At 34.9% G+C, this 17,282-nt stretch overlaps 2 protein-coding genes across 2 annotated transcripts; one reads left to right on the top strand and one right to left on the bottom strand.

The window, feature by feature from the left end:
• Window positions 1-92: 92 nt before the first annotated feature.
• LOC106168202 (uncharacterized) lies at window positions 93-8,858 on the top strand. Its single transcript, XM_013547172.3, has 14 exons — window positions 93-229; window positions 2,925-2,997; window positions 3,206-3,386; window positions 3,529-3,628; window positions 3,927-4,059; window positions 5,261-5,438; window positions 5,626-5,723; window positions 5,914-5,995; window positions 6,238-6,402; window positions 6,607-6,715; window positions 7,003-7,143; window positions 7,367-7,445; window positions 7,689-7,805; window positions 8,252-8,858. The coding sequence occupies exons 1-14, from the start codon at window positions 129-131 to the stop codon at window positions 8,441-8,443; spliced, it is 1,749 nt and encodes a 582-aa protein (XP_013402626.2). The 5' UTR covers window positions 93-128; the 3' UTR covers window positions 8,444-8,858.
• Window positions 8,607-17,007, bottom strand: LOC106168200 (protein FAM184A). Its single transcript, XM_013547171.3, has 15 exons — window positions 16,820-17,007; window positions 14,591-15,463; window positions 14,097-14,217; window positions 13,514-13,695; window positions 13,129-13,335; window positions 12,728-12,850; window positions 12,077-12,360; window positions 11,723-11,873; window positions 11,302-11,514; window positions 10,956-11,109; window positions 10,606-10,733; window positions 10,225-10,409; window positions 9,847-9,993; window positions 9,457-9,679; window positions 8,607-9,214 (listed from the first exon to the last, which is right to left on the bottom strand). The coding sequence occupies exons 1-15, from the start codon at window positions 16,958-16,960 to the stop codon at window positions 9,062-9,064; spliced, it is 3,285 nt and encodes a 1,094-aa protein (XP_013402625.2). The 5' UTR covers window positions 16,961-17,007; the 3' UTR covers window positions 8,607-9,061.
• Window positions 17,008-17,282: the final 275 nt, after the last annotated feature.

Raw genomic sequence — 17,282 nt, forward strand, 5'->3', positions numbered from 1 at the left:
TAAGCATGTCAACACATGTACAAAGATATAGGCATAAAAATGATGGTGCTTCAGTAATACAAGATGTTGCTCTTCGTCCTCTTTCAATGTTAACTATTTTTTTCGCGCGTTTATATCAGTATAGCAAAATGGCGGAGGTTTTGAGGTGGGACCTCTCTGTTATCAAACGGGATCTTCTTTTGGCAAACCGGGAATGTTCCGAGAGGGGTTTGATGCAAAGTGCAAAATGGTAAGGCACGCACTTAACACCAAATAATATTTTAAGTGGAAATATCTATATATTGTGTTTGTGAAAACAATAAATGCCATTGGCACCAGTCCCGCCGGTGTGGAGGGAATGGATGTCCGCCGTAATGCATGTTCGTAGGACATGTATTCCTAAGAAATAATGCCCTGCGGACACTAAGTCCTGGGAATGCATGTCCTGGGCCCTCCGTTCCTAGGAATACGTGTCCTGAGATTAGAAGTCCTCCAGACAACTGTTACTTAGTATTCTACTTCCTTCAGACGGGCATCGATGTCCTAGTCGTACATTTTCCCTAGTAAACTAGGAATTGATGTCCCCTGACGTTGCTTTGTGTTTGTAATGTTGGTGAAGAATGTGTAATTTATTTGGTTTAGAATGAGATTGTTATTTTTAATTCCATATAGACAGACTTTATTCGGTTCAATTTCTTAATTTAAAAAAAAATGATCACCCAACAAATTAACCGACAAATTAAATAAATGAAAGAGAAAATAAAGAAACAACAATAACAAAATTATATTCAAAATTTTATTTTATTACTTGTGTATTCTTTATTTTATTCACTCGATTCATATCACTCTACAAATATTAAATTTGCTCCATTTACTGCTCCTTTCAGGATATCCCCCTCCACAGTCCTCAACATATAAGCTTTGTTTTTGGTTTGGCCCCATACCACATATGGACCCAGCCATGGATCTTGGTTTTGGTTACCTTTACAGTCTGATCTCCGCATGTTCTTTTTCAACATCTTGGTGCCCTAAGGGATTGTCTGTAATGAGAAGGACATATACTAAAGACTAAAGATGCATTTATGTCCATGGGTCGTTTATCATTTAATGAGACACATATATATATAATAAATATCTTAATATCTGACCTGTAATAAATTACTGGTTACAAATTAACATGTAGCAATTTTAACAAATTTGAAAAGTTACTAGAAAACTAAAATGAAAGTGAAATGTTTATTGTCCGTGGTTTACTTACATCATGGATAATATGCCTTCTGTCATAATCTTGCTTTTGCCTTTCTTGTGCTTGGGCAATATTTTCAAGAGCAGCCTAACCTGCTTTTGACATAGCTTGTGATCTTCTCTCTATGGCTTTTTGGAGGACCTGCAGGCTCACTTCTTGTTCGTCTTCTCCGTCATCTGACCCACTTCAAGTACTGTCCTGTAGAAGTGCAGGTTCTCTGGTGAAGAAACATTATTTTATTTAGAGGATAACATATTATCAAAATTTATCTCCCATCGCTAAAAATCAGCTACAGTTAGTGTGGCATTTCATTGTACTGTAAATATTAATGCATTTAATCAAATGGTGAATCAACAGTTATATAATAAAAGATTAAGACCCAAACGATCTTACATACCTACCATACATTGCAAAGAATGGTGAGAATTTAGTTGTACTCTGCCTTGCTGTGTTGTAGGTGAAGACCACTTGCTTTAAAAGCATATCCCACTCACTGGTCCTCATCTCTCAATTTCAAGTGCATCTTCTCCAATGTTTGATTGAATCTTTTCTGAAATAATATAAGGTTTTATTGTCATCATTTTCTTGGCACATAAAACAATAATTGGCCCATATTTATCAAGAAATTCAAACTTTTTACCTGTTAGCTTATTGCACTGCGATGGCTTATTTTCAGTAAGTTTGTGATCTCTTCTATAAGGGTGTTATTAAACTCCATTCCCTGGTCACTAATCATCTTCTTTAGGAAACCAAAACTGATAAAAACAAGTAAAATATCAGTTATATGATTAAACAATTAAATATGCCATTGCATATTTGCATTGATTGAAAAAATTATTCAAATATCTCCTTTTCATAAATATATTAATCAAAATTTCATATCTTACTTTAATTTAAAACAATGGTCTATATGTAAGATATCATTACCACAAAAAGATCTAGTAGGAACGAAGCTACTCCTGTGGCCTCTTTCGATGGCAAGGCCCCTTGCTTGTGCCCATTTACTGTAATAGCATGTCATTGTGCATATGTATTTATTACCACTGCTGGAAGTTGGTAGCGACCCGATAAGATCTATTCCTCTCTGTAAAACAAGTTTAAATATTAATTTTTCTAATAAATATGATAGCAGCCCCTGAGGTGGTCTGGCATTCTCCACCAGGTCTGCCCAGACTAGGTCATCTTGCTTATTGGGTCTAACACGACCTCTCTGATCTTAACATCTCTCCTTCTCAAGTATGTTGCAGCATAAAAGATCTTGATAAGAGATTTCACAACGACGTTGGTGTTCAACACAGTTGTGAAGCAAGTACATCACAGGATTTGCTTCACTCACCTCTCTTTGAATCCTCATGTGGATTGGCTTAAGTATTTGTTTTCTTCTAAGTATGGTACACAGGAATGTATTTTTCTCCTTTCTGGAAAAATAAAGGTTTGCAAAATCCTTCCAGCCTACACATCAATTCTGACAGAATCCACTTTTCTGATGTGTGGCAGTACAAGCTCTTCTGACCTTAACTATAACAAGGGAGGCATACAAGCTAAGGATCAGGATTTCATGATTTCGTCTTTTTAATTTCAGGCCATTTAGCAGCATTTTTTTCCCATTTCAGTTCAGTAAGAAAACATTTTCACCATATTTTTGTTGATAATATCAATTAACTATGATTTTTTACTGTATAGTTTTTTCTTATTGTAGGTCTGCTGAAATGATATTTTCATTGAATCAGGTGCCAACAAATGCACTCCAAGTACAGCCAACTTCTTCAGATGTGAGTTGGAAGTCTTTTTCTTTATGACAGAAAGTTGAATTTGATTACATATTTGAAACTCGTCACAAGGCTTTGTGTAGAAAAAATATTAAAGTTTGAAATTAAGATTTAGCAAGTGTAAAAAAGAGATTATTCATTTCAAGAGGAAATTAAATTTTTAATTCACTTGTGCAATCATGAATATGGGATTTTAAAAAATCTTTTGCAGGCTTTCTGCAAAGAATATGATAGGTACACATTAGCAAAAAGCTACTTTGACTTAAAAGAATATGACAGAGCTGCATTTTTCACTGAGGAATGTGAGGATCCAAAGGTCTATTTTCTCAACAAGTTCTCAAGATATTTAGCTGGAGAAAAGAAGAAAACTGATGATATGACAGATTCCATTGGTAAGCACAATATTTGCTGTTGAAAGGGAAACTCAGCTTTATAGCTTTATTTCTTCATTGGAATAAAACATTTTATTGAGGCAGTTGGTACTGCTTTTTGGGACATGCATTGTACCCCTATGTCAAATATTGTCTTTGTCAGGTCCCCCAGATTCTGTGGAGAATGATCACCTAAAGCTGCTGAGAACTGAGCTTCATAAAAAGCACAACACTAATAGTCTTGATGGATATTGTTTGTATTTGTAAGTAAATGTTTTACAGTCAATATATTAATTAACTTATTTGTATAAGTCTTTTTCTAGAAACTTTACATAATGATGAAATGATAAGAATTGCAATTAATCTGAGTATCGTATTTCTAATAGTTTGTTCTGAAATACTGTTTTATCCATTAGTGAATATTACTATGACCTCATATATGATAACTTATATTAAAGAATATTAGACTCAAGACAACAACATGATGTTGCCAACTGGAACTTTTATTAATGGCTAAAACTGAATAATTTTCAAATGTGTTTCATATTTATCTCTGCACAGGTATGGAGTGGTGTTAAAGAAGTTGGAACTGTTAAAGGAAGCAGTGGATGTATTCATAGATGCTATTCAAAGTGAACCTCTTCACTGGGGAGCATGGCAGGAGTTGGCAGCTTTGATTACAGATAGAGATATGGTAAGTAATCTGAATCTAACCACCAACGGTTCAAGACAAAGAACATCTTTTTCTGTACAGATAGCTATCACCTGCCATCGCAGTGCACTTTTACCGATAACACGATAAGTGGAAAACCATTTTTTCCTTTGGCTTTTCTATGTTCTTATTTCCGTTTATTCAAGCCCATTGTGCTGCAAAGATATACACAGTGTTGAGAGAGTAAGAATCATCATCATCATAATTTGAAGGCATATGAAATATCAAGGTAGCCTTATCATCATTACTTGATGGGGGAGCAGAAGTTGTGTTTTTTTGGGAACTTCTCAGTATCTAAACTGCTGGTGGTGGTGCTGCTGCTGCTGCTGCTGCATGAAGTGGCTGGGGCTGAATTGGGTTGGAAGGGCTGTAAAGTGTCGCTTGCTGCTCCAGGTCAAGGGAGTCTGTTGTATAGCTTTGCTGCACTGGTTGTGTGACCACTCTGTTTCTTGATCATCTGTTCATCAAACTCCGCTTTACACAACTCAGTACAGCAAGTAACTTTGCCACTGTGTCCCATTATATTCCTCCTTCCTATCAATGTCAGCCTCCTTAAACATCTTGGGTAAATATCCTGATAAAGTATTCAGGCCAACTGGCTGTGAACTAAAGGTGATGATCCCATCTTTTCTTGAAATAGGGCGTCTGTAAAATCTTCTTCTTGGTGGCACATGAGAAAGGTAAGCTTCAAATAATGAAACCACGCACAGCTCCTTTCCAGTGCTGTCTGCATAGTGCCAAACCTGCCAAGGGGCTGTCTTGCAACTCAGAGAGCCTGTAATGTTCTTTGCCAAATGTCCATTGTATTGGACATATCAGCGACCAACTTCCTCACCAAAGGAATATTGTTCTGCCATCAAACCTTTGTGTTCGTCTCTGGCGCAAAGTCCAAAATCTTTTCATTATAAAAGTAGGTAGCATATGACAATCCTGCACTGGTACTCATATTAAGTATGCCTCTCTCCCATAACTGCACTTCGACATTTTTGTCACAGGGCCCCTGCGGACTGGAGTATTGTATCTATGACATAATATTAAGATATTTGTGTCCCTTTTTTAAGCTCTCATATTAAGTATGCCTCTCTCCCATAACTGCACTTCGACATTTTTGTCACAGGGCCCCTGCGGACTGGAGTATTGTATCTATGACATAATATTAAGATATTTGTGTCCCTTTTTTAAGCTCTCAACCCTATCCTTACCTGACCACTGGATGAAGCAGTTTTTCCTGGCACACACCTATCTAGAACTCCAGCTTAATGATGAGGGTCTTAAACTTCTACAGGCCATCCGCGACCAAGGCTTTGCCAAGAACAGCTATGTGCTTTCACAAATTGCCATTGCCTACCACAACTTCCGAGGTTAGTTTAGTAAACAGTGAATAAATGTAGGCAGAGTTAAGTAATAAATTTGATAAACTAAATATAAACCATGTATTACATGTCACAGTGTGCACATCGATTTGTATTGTAGGATGTCTTTTGATAGCATCTCATTGTTTCAAATCCATTTCTTTTCTAATGTTAAGTTATTTTTCTTTTTCTCCAGAGGTTGATCAGGCTGTCAATGCATTTACTGAACTAAGAAAAGCTGACCCATGCAGGCTTGAAAATATGGATGTGTATTCTAATCTGTTATATGTTAAGGTATAAATCCATTTTAAATCTTTCAAAGAATAAGTCTTATGGATGGATATGGATGTTGTTAGGTGAAGATTACTGTATTAAAAATCAAATTCAGATTTGGTTAATTAAAAAAAGGATACATCCAGTCATCTTAACAGTAATGTATGTAATATCATAATCCCATGACTTAATTCATTTGATTCCCTTTCAGGAAATGAGAGCAGAGTTGGCTCATTTAGCACATCACTGCTGTGATATTGACAAGTATAGAGTGGAGACATGTTGTGTGATAGGTAGGTTCATAGAAGTACCTGTTCATCTATGCCTAGTTGGGAAAAGGCTGTGTAGATAGTAAAACTACTGTGTTGATGTATCAGATTTTATTCTTGTGATATATTTAGTATATTGAAAAAAAAGGAAATAAAAAGTTGAATATGATATGAACCAATTTAATGGCAATTTTCCTTTCATAGTGTGTATGTGTTTTACTTGGCCTTGAGTTGTACTCTAATGGGATATTCATTACTGGTTGCAGGGAATTATTACAGTTTGCGCTGTCAGCATGAGAAAGCTGTGTTGTACTTTCAACGTGCCTTAAAGCTAAACCCACGCTATCTCTCAGCGTGGACACTGATGGGCCATGAATTTATGGAAATGAAAAATACATCTGCAGCTATTCAGGCATACAGACAGGCAATAGGTAGGTGATACCGTTTCATTGACTTGGAACATTGCATATATCTCATCATGATTTTTTTTAAAGATAAAAACTACTGTTTAGTCACACTGAATAATTGGTGACAGTCTGGTTTTGTTTTTGATTGTATATTGTGTTCTTGCTCTTCAGAGGTCAACCTGAGTATTGTATTTGAAGTATTTTGCTTACATGTTTTTTGGTTTTCAGAGGTCAATCGCAGAGACTACAGGGCCTGGTATGGACTGGGGCAAACCTATGAAATCTTGAAAATGCCATTTTATTGTCTGTATTATTACAGACAAGCCCAGATGCTGAAGTAAGTGTCTTCTCTTAAGGTAGCTGCTGGGAAAATAAATATTTCTGCAGCAAATATTTATAAATCCCATAACTTTTTTTAAATGCTTAATTACAAGCTTATTGAAATATCAACTCAGTGTAGATCCATACAGAACAAATTAGAATTTGCAGTGTATAGCCTCAGTTGTGTCAGTTGTTCGTTATTGAACCTACTGACTCACTAGAATTAATTCCAAAAAGCTACCAGTAAAACAAGTTATTCTTTTAGATTAGGTGGTTTGCATCTTTTCATCCTTTTTATTTCAGACCAAATGATTCTAGGATGATTGTAGCCCTTGGAGAATGCTATGAAAAGCTGGACCGTCTTCAAGAAGCCAAGAAGTGTTTTTGGAAGGCACATGCCATGGGAGACCAGGAAGGAACACTGGCACTTATCAAGCTGGCAAAGTTAGTCTACTAAAGCATAAGCTCATGCAGTGATTTGAATAGTATTTAAAGTGGCATTCAGTTAAAATGGTAATTATAAGACTGAGGAGATTATAGTAATTGATAAGGTCTATTTATTCACACGTCTTACTATTTTCATTATTGTAGTTTTCCCCAGTTCTTTAAATTTATTTAGATTTTTTTAGCAATAAGATGTTTAATCTAAGCTTTGATACTAATTCAGGTTGTATGAACGTCTTAGTGAAGAAGACCAAGCTGCTGCAGCCTATACTGACTATATCAATGAAACCATACGCACTGGAGTAGGTAGCATCACTCTTTTACTGTAACAAGATATGAAGACATTTGAAATTGCTCATAGAATTCCCCCCCTTTTTTCCAAACTTGATAAACTATAATTGTAATAAATGTTAAATGTTTTGATGATTATATGGGAAACAGTTTTGAGGTTGTTGTTAAAACATCTCTTGCAATTCACAGCTATGAAATTTTCATATGTTGGCATATCTTATGTGGGTTCTTCACAGCTTCTTTAACATTTTCAGGCATTCAGCACAGATGAACAAGCCCATGCTTACAAGTACCTGGCCAACTATCACATCAAGCACAATCAGTTAGATGATGCTTATATTGCTGCCCAGAAGTGCACAGAATATAATGAGGTAATGTACCTATGCCCGTAATGAGGAGTGAGTGAATGTTTTGGAAGAAAATACTACTGAACAAGTTTGCAAAGACATGCAATGAGCATAAAACTTTTATACAGCAAATTTTATTTTTCTTAGAAATCTTCTTTTCCTGTTAGTTTCTTTCATACTGGAGAAAATAGTGAATTTTATTAAATAGAAATTAAGAGTGTAAAAGATTTCTAGATTGCAATTATCTCAACAGACTGGATGTGCTATGCATTGGTGAAATAGGGAAGATTGCTTTTAATTCACTTTTTATTTATTTTTTTACTTATAATATATAAAGGTCCATTGTGAACTTTACAGCCTTAGATAAGTTTGCACTCAGACTGCCTGTACAAATATCCCAAAGCTCACAGAAATATGCCAAAATATTGAATTGACATTTCTCAGCTCGGTAAAAAAATTGTTGCTTTCAGACTAGAGAAGAGGGTAAAGCACTTCTTCGACAGATAGCGAGACTGCGTCCCCTTGCAGATGGTGCAAATCTTATGAACACAGATGATGTGGGATCAGTAATAACCACTAGAATACGCCCAGAGGTTGACGACATGGCCACCCCACCTGTTAACAGACTTGCACCTATCAATTTGACTTTTCACACACCTTAATGTTTTGTACTGGTGTGCTTTATTCAAAGTTACTGGCATCTCAGCCCTTGTGCTTTTTCGAGTTTGGAATCGACAAATGGAGAAGAAACTGTCAGTGGGGAAAATTGTTATTATCAGTTGTGCCTTTATGAAATGGATTTTCAATTGTTCGAAGAAGAAAGCATTCCGATACTTAGCATATAAATTTATTTATTTGCAAAAACTTATCTTAACATAATTCTTACATGGAATATGTGCAGAATTGTGAGTAAATTGTTAATTATTTTTGAAATAACTACTTAAGCACTTCAAAGCTTATATAAATATTAATTATAATATTATTTAAATGCATTCTTATACATACTTTGGCACATTGGACATAAAAAGCAAGTTTCTTTCTACTGTAAAGACATATATAAAGGGACTTTTTCTGAGAAATTAATTTCAAATGTTCACCACTGTCTTTGGAAGACGAGTTTTGAAACTGTTGATCAAACTCGTAAGATGGACGGATAACGCACTGGCACATCTATCAAAAACTTGTGTAACCATTTTCTTTCTGCATCTTGAGGACTACTGATCATGCCTCATATTAATCATAGACACTTTGCATTATAAAGACTTTCAACCAGTCCAATATTAAACCATAAACTTCTTGACTGCAGTTGGTGGAAGTGGTTTGATGGGATTCAACTTTTCCTCGTGGACAGGAGAGCCAGGAAGGGGCTGGAGTCTGTTTAGGGAAGGTGAGCTGGTGTATTTCGTGGGGCCTTTGTCTCCTTTCTTCTTTGGCTGAAAAAGAAATAAAATACTTTATAAAACTGGAAAAAAAGTGAAATAAAAACTGGCGTTTCTTTCAAATTACTTTTCACCTGAATGATCCAGTCCTGTTACTAGACTGGATATATATTTATACTACACTCAAATAATTGGTCAACACTGAGATGTCACCAAAGGAGCACCTGATTGTAGAAAGGAAGCAAAGCAGGGCTGTTTCCTATAGGTTTTTTACATACTGATGTTGGAATTCTCACCTTCATAAATGGATTGAGCACCCCTACATTAGGCTGTGTATTAAACACTTTGTTGAAGTTGGTTTCTCTATTGACCAATTCCAACTGATAATATTTCTTCTCATCTTCCAGTCTTTTCATGTACTCCTCCCTATCTTCGAGGGCCTTTTGCAACTGTTTTATCATTTCCAAATCTTCTGGTCTTGACTCCCTGTTCCTGTAGTTATCTTCTGCTTCTTCGAGCCTGCAAAGGTAAAATTGTTTGAGAATTATAAAGAAGGCAAGCATTTTTCCACGCAACTTTTTAATCAAATAAAAAAAGTTTTTAAAAAATTAAAGGATTCTGCCATGACTGGTCTTAGAATGTCATTAATTTTCAACCATTTCAAAACATTAAGTGTGTATACTTACATGATTTGCAATGCAGAAATCTTGTCCTTGAGCAAATCCTGTGCCCTGTTGAATTCTCCCAGCATGTCTTGAGTCTCCCTTAGATGATCTGCAGACAAACTGTTGACTTGCTCTTCATGCTGCTGAGCAAGTTGTTCTTCACGTTTCCTACAGTTTTAAGTTGTTTTATTAAAATGAGCAATTTCCTGCACAACTTGATTAATTTATATGCTAATTTTTCCTCATGACTTACACATTAAAAAAAAATTTTTTTTGTTAATTTTTTCTGTTTACACTCGAGTAAAGAACAATACTCTTTTTTAATTAATCAATTATTGATGATATCTACGATTATATATTCTTATTCCCAATGTATTCTAAATTGTTCTGTATACATACCTAAGTTGCTGGTTTGCTTCACTCCTGATCTTGAGTATCTCTTTGCCTTTGAATTCTACCTCTCTCCTCATCTGGTCCAAGCCTTCTTGAACCTGCCTTATCTCTGCTTCCAAATTGGATATGTGTTTTTCCCTGTGCCGCACCTCCTCTTGAAGTTCAGTAGACCTAATTTCAAAGTCTCTTTCCTAAAAATAGTATTAATGTAATAATTATAATTTTATTCCTTTTCTACTCTGGGGCATTATAATATAAGTCAAATATGTATCTCTTCTCTGAAAGAATGGTAAAAAAATATTTGACATGAAAACAAACCAAGTCCTTGATAATATCTAAAATAGTATGTTGAAACGTTCATCATTATCAAAATATAATCTTGCATACCTTTTGTTTTGAAAGCTCTATGGCTCTTTCAAGCTCCATTCTGGCAGCATTCATCTGTGTATTGTGAGCCTTGTTCATTTGCTCCAACTCCATTGCATGTCTGTGAGCAAGCTCTGACTTCAGTGTTTCTACAAGCAGGCATGATTTTGGGTCATAAGGAATGTTTTTATTCAGTGAAAAAATATACCATTTAAAACACTAAAAAAGTAACAGTATGTCACAGTACAAAAATGATATATATAAGTTTAAAAGCTAATTTTCCATGTATTGAAAAATATATATATATTCTCTCCATTAACTTTATCAGACAGGATAAAACTTTCAGATATCTCATTATTCTAAAAACAAACCTTTTTCTGACAAGTGAATCTTATGCTGTGTTTCCAGGTCCTGATCTCTCTGTTTATCCGCCTGATCTTTCACTGATTCAATCAGGGCCTTCTGTGCCTTTATAGTATTGCTCATTTCTTCCATGTGCTTAGATGTAAGAGTCCTCTCCATTTCCTAAAAGTGGGAAAGGCAAAATTTTATCCAAAACTGTTTAAATTTGTTTAATAAGAAGTAAGTACAAAAAAAAAAAAAAAAAAAAAAAAAGAGTACTATAAAATTTAAATGGTTAATATCAACTTTGTTTTAATGACTATAGCACTCACATGTGAAAGGTGAATTAATCAGGAGTCTTTTTGCTTAAATTACCTCAACTTCCTTGATTCTTTGAGCTTCAAGATTTTTGATCTTCTCAGCATGAATTCTCTCTAGAGCTTCAACCTTCTTAGCATACTCATCTGCTGCCTCATTCATTTGGTCCCTCAGACGCTTTTCCTCGGCAGCTGCCTTCTGTTTAAGATCAGCTAGGAGTTCTGAAGACTCACTGGATTTGGCATCTATATTCCTTTTGAGCATAGATATCTGCAATTACATAAACAATGTCAGTTAACAGAGCCAAATACCCATATTCATTACTTTTTAGTCGATCATAAGCAGACAAGCTGCAAGGTCACAATGCAACGATGTAATTACAATGTAATATATGATGTCATCAAAAAGTCATAATCACCATGCACAATAAATTCAAAAAGATTTAAGATAAAATGTATTTAAGTTATAACAGTCTTACCTCATCCAGCAACTGAGTAACTTTCCTCTCCCAGCCCTCTCTGGCTGCTGCTATTTCTTCATCCTTCATCTTAGCTAGCTGCTGTAAGGCTGCACGCTTGTCCTCCTCTTTCTGCTCAGTTAACTCAGATCTCAGCTTCAAACACTCTTTCCTAATAATTAAGATTTAACAAATTGAATTTTAGTAAAATACCCATAACACATAAATTACTGTATATATAATATGCATTAACAATGCATATCAATTATGGGAGAACATTGCCTTTGCTAAAGAAATAATTTTGAGACTAAAAATTAAATACACACTTCCTTAAATAGTAAATGACAAAATTGGTATAATCCTACGCCCTTTTACCTCAAAGTGTCTGTCCATTTTGCATCCAAATCTTTGGAGAGTTGATCCAATTTTGTCTTTAATTCTAACTGTGCCTCCCTCATCTTAGTGTCATGTATGGCTCTCAGTTTCTCCAGCTCAGCCTGTAGGTTGGACTTTTGGTTTGACACTGCACGGAGCTCGGCTTTGGTGCTATCCAGCTCTGCTTTTAGTTTATCACTGACTTCCTTCAAACTGTCAATATGTGAGGATGCAGAGCCCAGACCTTGCTCACTCTCTTTAACCAGTTTCTCAAGCCGCCTCACCTAGAGTATTTTAACACACAGTAAACATTACAGGTTCTTCTCTATGTTTTAACATTAAAACAGCAGTGTATTATGATTAATTTCATAAAAGATCAAATCATGTGTCATCATTGAATTGCAAACTGAAATATTCTTATATTTATTAGTTGATGAAGATTATTCGACATCCATTTCAATTTTTTATCTAAACAAATTTTTCTATCTATTTGTTGACCTTTATTGTCTGTCCATAAATGATTACAATATTCATAGTAATAGCTATTGAAAGGCACTGTTATTTCAGAAATTAGTGTAAAAAATGGAATAACTATTCATATTTTTACATAAGTACAACATTTTAAATCTTAACATGCATATAAAAACCTACCTCCTCTTCTGCAGTCTTCAATTTATGACTAAGATCTCCCTGTACTCTTTCATGTTCTGCTTTCATGGAGGTGATCTCTTCATTATGTTGTTTTTGGAGTGCTTCTATTTTATCCTGGTTTTCCTGGAAAAAATTTCAAATATCAAAGTAAGTGCTGTTCATGCTGTCATTATTCATTATTTAAGTCAAAGGTTATTTTTATTTTTGATTAAAGCGAGTGCTATCAATACACATTTACAGGGAAAATTATGTTGACATGAATAATTTATGATTACAAATTGAAATAGCATCAATATTTAAAATTCTGACCTGCCAACACTCATTTTTATTTTGTTTTGTTTTTATTTTGACACTAAGATGTGGAAATTATGTATATCTAGAGACTGGTAAAATTATTATACCTTTTTCAACTGTGTAATCATTTCTGTAGATGCTTTCCTCTGGTTTTCCAACTCCTCTTTGTGCTTCTTTTTCAGCTCCATCATTTCAGCCTCATGGTTGTTTTGAAGTTCCCTTTCCCGTTTGGCATGGGACTCCTCAAGACTATTAAGGTCCCTCTCATACCTTTCTTTAAGAGCCTGTTTCTCAAGTGACAAATCTTCAAGGGACTGCAATTATATTGAAACTAATAAATATCATTTGACAAACTTGAACATATTTTATTTCAAACAAAATAAAAAACCTAAAACACTGTTTTTGCAATAATTTTAAACACTTTATACATCTCTGATCTGACCATGCAAATAATTAATTAAGAAAAAAAATCCCTTGAAAGACTACACCTACCCTCTCCAGTGATTTAAGTTGGTGATTCTTCTCTTCCTCTTGACTTAGTGTCTTGTTTTGCAAACCTTCTCTCTCCTTTTCCAGCCATGCAGACCTGTCTTTTAGCTTTGATAACTGAGATTCTAAGTCTTTGATGGTTGCTTCATTCTGAAGTCTAGTTGCCTCTAACTGCCCAAGAAGGGCTGTTAAATACAAAAAGAAATATGGTTAAAGACATATGATGGTAGTGCTTTAAAAAATGGACACTATCAGAAATTTATATCTATGAATTCAAGAAAACATTACATTAAAATGAACAATCCACATTTTCACTGAGAACAATTTTGATTTATGCTCTAGTTACAACATCAATCACACACTGTATGTGTAATAATTGAGGCACAACCAAAATATCCAAGGGAAAATGCTTTAAACAATAGCATAGTTGTATTTCACTTGGAATACAGTGAAACATACACCTCGTGCAAAATACAGTGAAACTATCTTCTCGTTCAAAGCGCCAAATGTGGAATAATTCTTCAAATGTTCAGATAACCTACATGTGACACAAACTGATATATAAAACACAAAGCAATCCACTTACTTGACTTTTTCAGCATGTCTGCTGCCTGTTCTGAACATCTTTCCTTGGAAGCAGCTAGCTCTCCTTCAACCTCTTTCAATCTGGTGATGGCCTGTGCTGTCTCATGCTTTGCATCTGACAACTATAATACATTAAAAATAATAAAAGTTATAAAAGATCTCAAATGCAGTAATAATTACGCCAGGTGTATTTTGTTTTCACTTTAACCCTTAATCTTTGCACTTAAGGAGTTCAGGATATTTTGCAATTTTGCAATTAATAATTTTATTACATTCTGATTTCATTTCAAGAGAAAAAAAAAATTCCAATCATTGTCAAGAACACAACTACCAGGGAAAAAATTGAATACCAAATTTTTACCTTGCTCCCTTTTTTTATTATAAATATTTAAATGCAAAACAAAACTTTTAATGCATCAGGTTTAAAATCTGCACACAGCACGATGATTTTTATAATGACAATTCCTTTTCCAAGCACAATATTTAATTACTGACCTGTCTACTGAGTGTATCAGAGTCACTGCTTCTGTCTTGGATCATCTTTTCATAATTTTGTAGCTGTTCTTTTTGCTTTGCAATTTCATCCTCTGACCGAGAAAGTTGTTCAATTAAGTCATCAATTCTCTTTTTAAACTGTCCTTCTTGGTAAGCAAAGTCTTTCTTTATCTTATCCTGTTGAGCTAACAGATCTGAAATCCGACTTTCCATGTCAGAGTTTTGTGCATTCCGTAATACATCCAGCTCTTTGTCATAAAATGCTTTAGCTTTGCTCAGCTTATCCTCATAGTCATCAGCTATTTTCTTTTTATCGCCATTTAGCTCCTCTATCTGTCCTTTCAGCTGGTCTATTTGTTGGGAGTATAGTTGTTCTAACCTTTCCCTTTCCTTTGATAGATCACTTTGCTGTGAATTCTGTGCATTTCTTAAATCCTCCAATTCTTTTGCATGCACCTTTTTCAGATTTTCAAGAGCTGTCCTTTGGTTAGACTCAAAGTCAGCTTTTACTTGATCAAATTTACTCAGCTGCTCTTCAAAATGTTTCTTTATAGTTAGCACCTCTTGAGACAACTGAATGACTTTCTGAGACTCCTCAGTTTTTAATTGCATTTCCCGTTCTTCGGCTCTTCTTTTAAAATTTTGAAAATCTTCCAGTGCTTGCTGTTTCTGCTGCTGGTGTTCTGTAGCAAGTGCTTCCAAGGCTGTGATTTTCTTTTTGAGTTCAACGTCCCCACCCATTCGGGTGCGGTAGTTTTCCAATTTGACTCTTGTTTCTGTGATAAGTTGTTGCATTTCCTCTTCATGATGATCTTTGATACTCTGAATGACTGCTTCATGCTCATCATTTTTAGTGTTGAGTGCATAAATAACCTAAAAAACAGAAAGAATACCATAAAAATTTTAAATCAAAACTATGATAATGGCTGAGAAATCTACATACAAACCTGAAAAGAATGATCTTAAATTCCAAATATAAGTATAATTGGTTAACTTTTGAAATATCTGGCACCAATCCAGTCACAATATCAGATTTTTCCTAAATTTAAGAATGATGCATGTTTGTCCATGGCATAAATTTAAAAAAATCACCTAACCTCAAACCATATGTACAGCAATTTGTATGAATCTCTATTGCAAAAAGATTAAACAAAAGAGTGAAATGACTCTAAATTAGACTAGTAGTTTTAAAAATACTGTTATAAAAGGGAACAAATATCATCACCCGAAAGTAAATAATTAATCTGACAGAAAAGTGCTTTTTAACATCTGTGAAACCTTTTTGGTTTTTCATTTTACATTTCAAAATATGATGGAATGGCCCTTAGATAAGCAAAAAGTCAGAGTACATTGAATAAATCACTTATGTAAGGGCATTTACTGTCTTAATTGAACAGAACCCAGCATGTGTGCACCATTCACAGCAGGCTACTGCTAACTGAAAATAAACCTTGACATTTGCCCATCTAAATATCAGGAAAATGGATATGTGCAAATCCAGTAAAATGTGCCCCATGGCACCAGTTTGACATTAGTCAAGACTTAATCTTTCAATCATCAGCTGCCTTAATGGCCAAGTTTGGAAGCAATTTTGCTAGGTGTATAGAATTACTAACCTACTACCCTGGAACTTAATCAGAATCTGGTTTGATTTTCACTAGTTCTTTTTTCCAATCCTTAAAAGTTTCCTTCAAGCTTGACACCATGCCCTCGCTCATTTTGACATTTAAAGAAGGAAATATTTTTCACCTACTTTATTTTTTCTTCTGTGCCGACAATTGAGTAACACTTAATTAGCAAACTAATCTATTATTACAGATCACAGATTTAATTCAGTAAAGTGAAAATACAGACACATGCACTTGTAATATTGTAAGGTCAAAAGTGTTGCCAAATTTAATACATGTATAAATAAGACAGATTAACATTATTATTATTAATTTCCAACATTGAACTGTCATCGAGCTGTCAAAACCTCGATTTGTGCCATTGTTTACAATACAATATGTATCCACTAGTTATATTCTTGACCGAATAACCAGAGATGACATTCCCATTTACTGTATATTCAATGTATTGCAAGACAAATACTACACTATTAGTAATTGTGTTTGGTAGCACTATATTCAATACATAAAAACAATGGAGTGCCAGAGTTGGAGAATGGTGACATTCTTGATCACACTCACTGGCTACCTTATACTGTAACAACTGGGCAGCTGATATTACCTTGGTAAGCTGTGCGATTTTCTTTGACATCTTAAGGTGCATATCCTGAGTGATTTCGGCATCCTTAGGGTTTGTCTGAGGTAGAGTGCCATATTTTCCGTTCTGATAAAAGTTGTGTGCCATTTTGGCACCGGACGCCATGATGGATTCTGCCGAGTTACTCCCGTCTCCGCAAAACAAAGTCGTTCTTCGTTTGCCAATAATATTTGGATACATTTGTATTTTTACAGACCGTATGCAAATATTGAGAAAGAACAAACATTATGTTGTAAAAATAACCCTTCTTAAAGGCCCAATATCCCCAAATAATTCAAAATAATTTTAGCGCAGGAATATTTTCACCTGATAAATAGTCCGACTGTACACAGTTATGTTGTTGCTATGACGGTTGACAGGTGCGAGGTCAAAGTGAAACACATTTGCAAGTAGTCACAACCGCACATGGATGCGATTGCGTTCGAGT

The sequence above is a fragment of the Lingula anatina genome, chromosome 1 (assembly GCF_051362555.1).
Source record: "Lingula anatina isolate TDL-2025a chromosome 1, LinAna3.0, whole genome shotgun sequence".
Lineage (NCBI taxonomy): Eukaryota > Metazoa > Brachiopoda > Lingulata > Lingulida > Lingulidae > Lingula > Lingula anatina.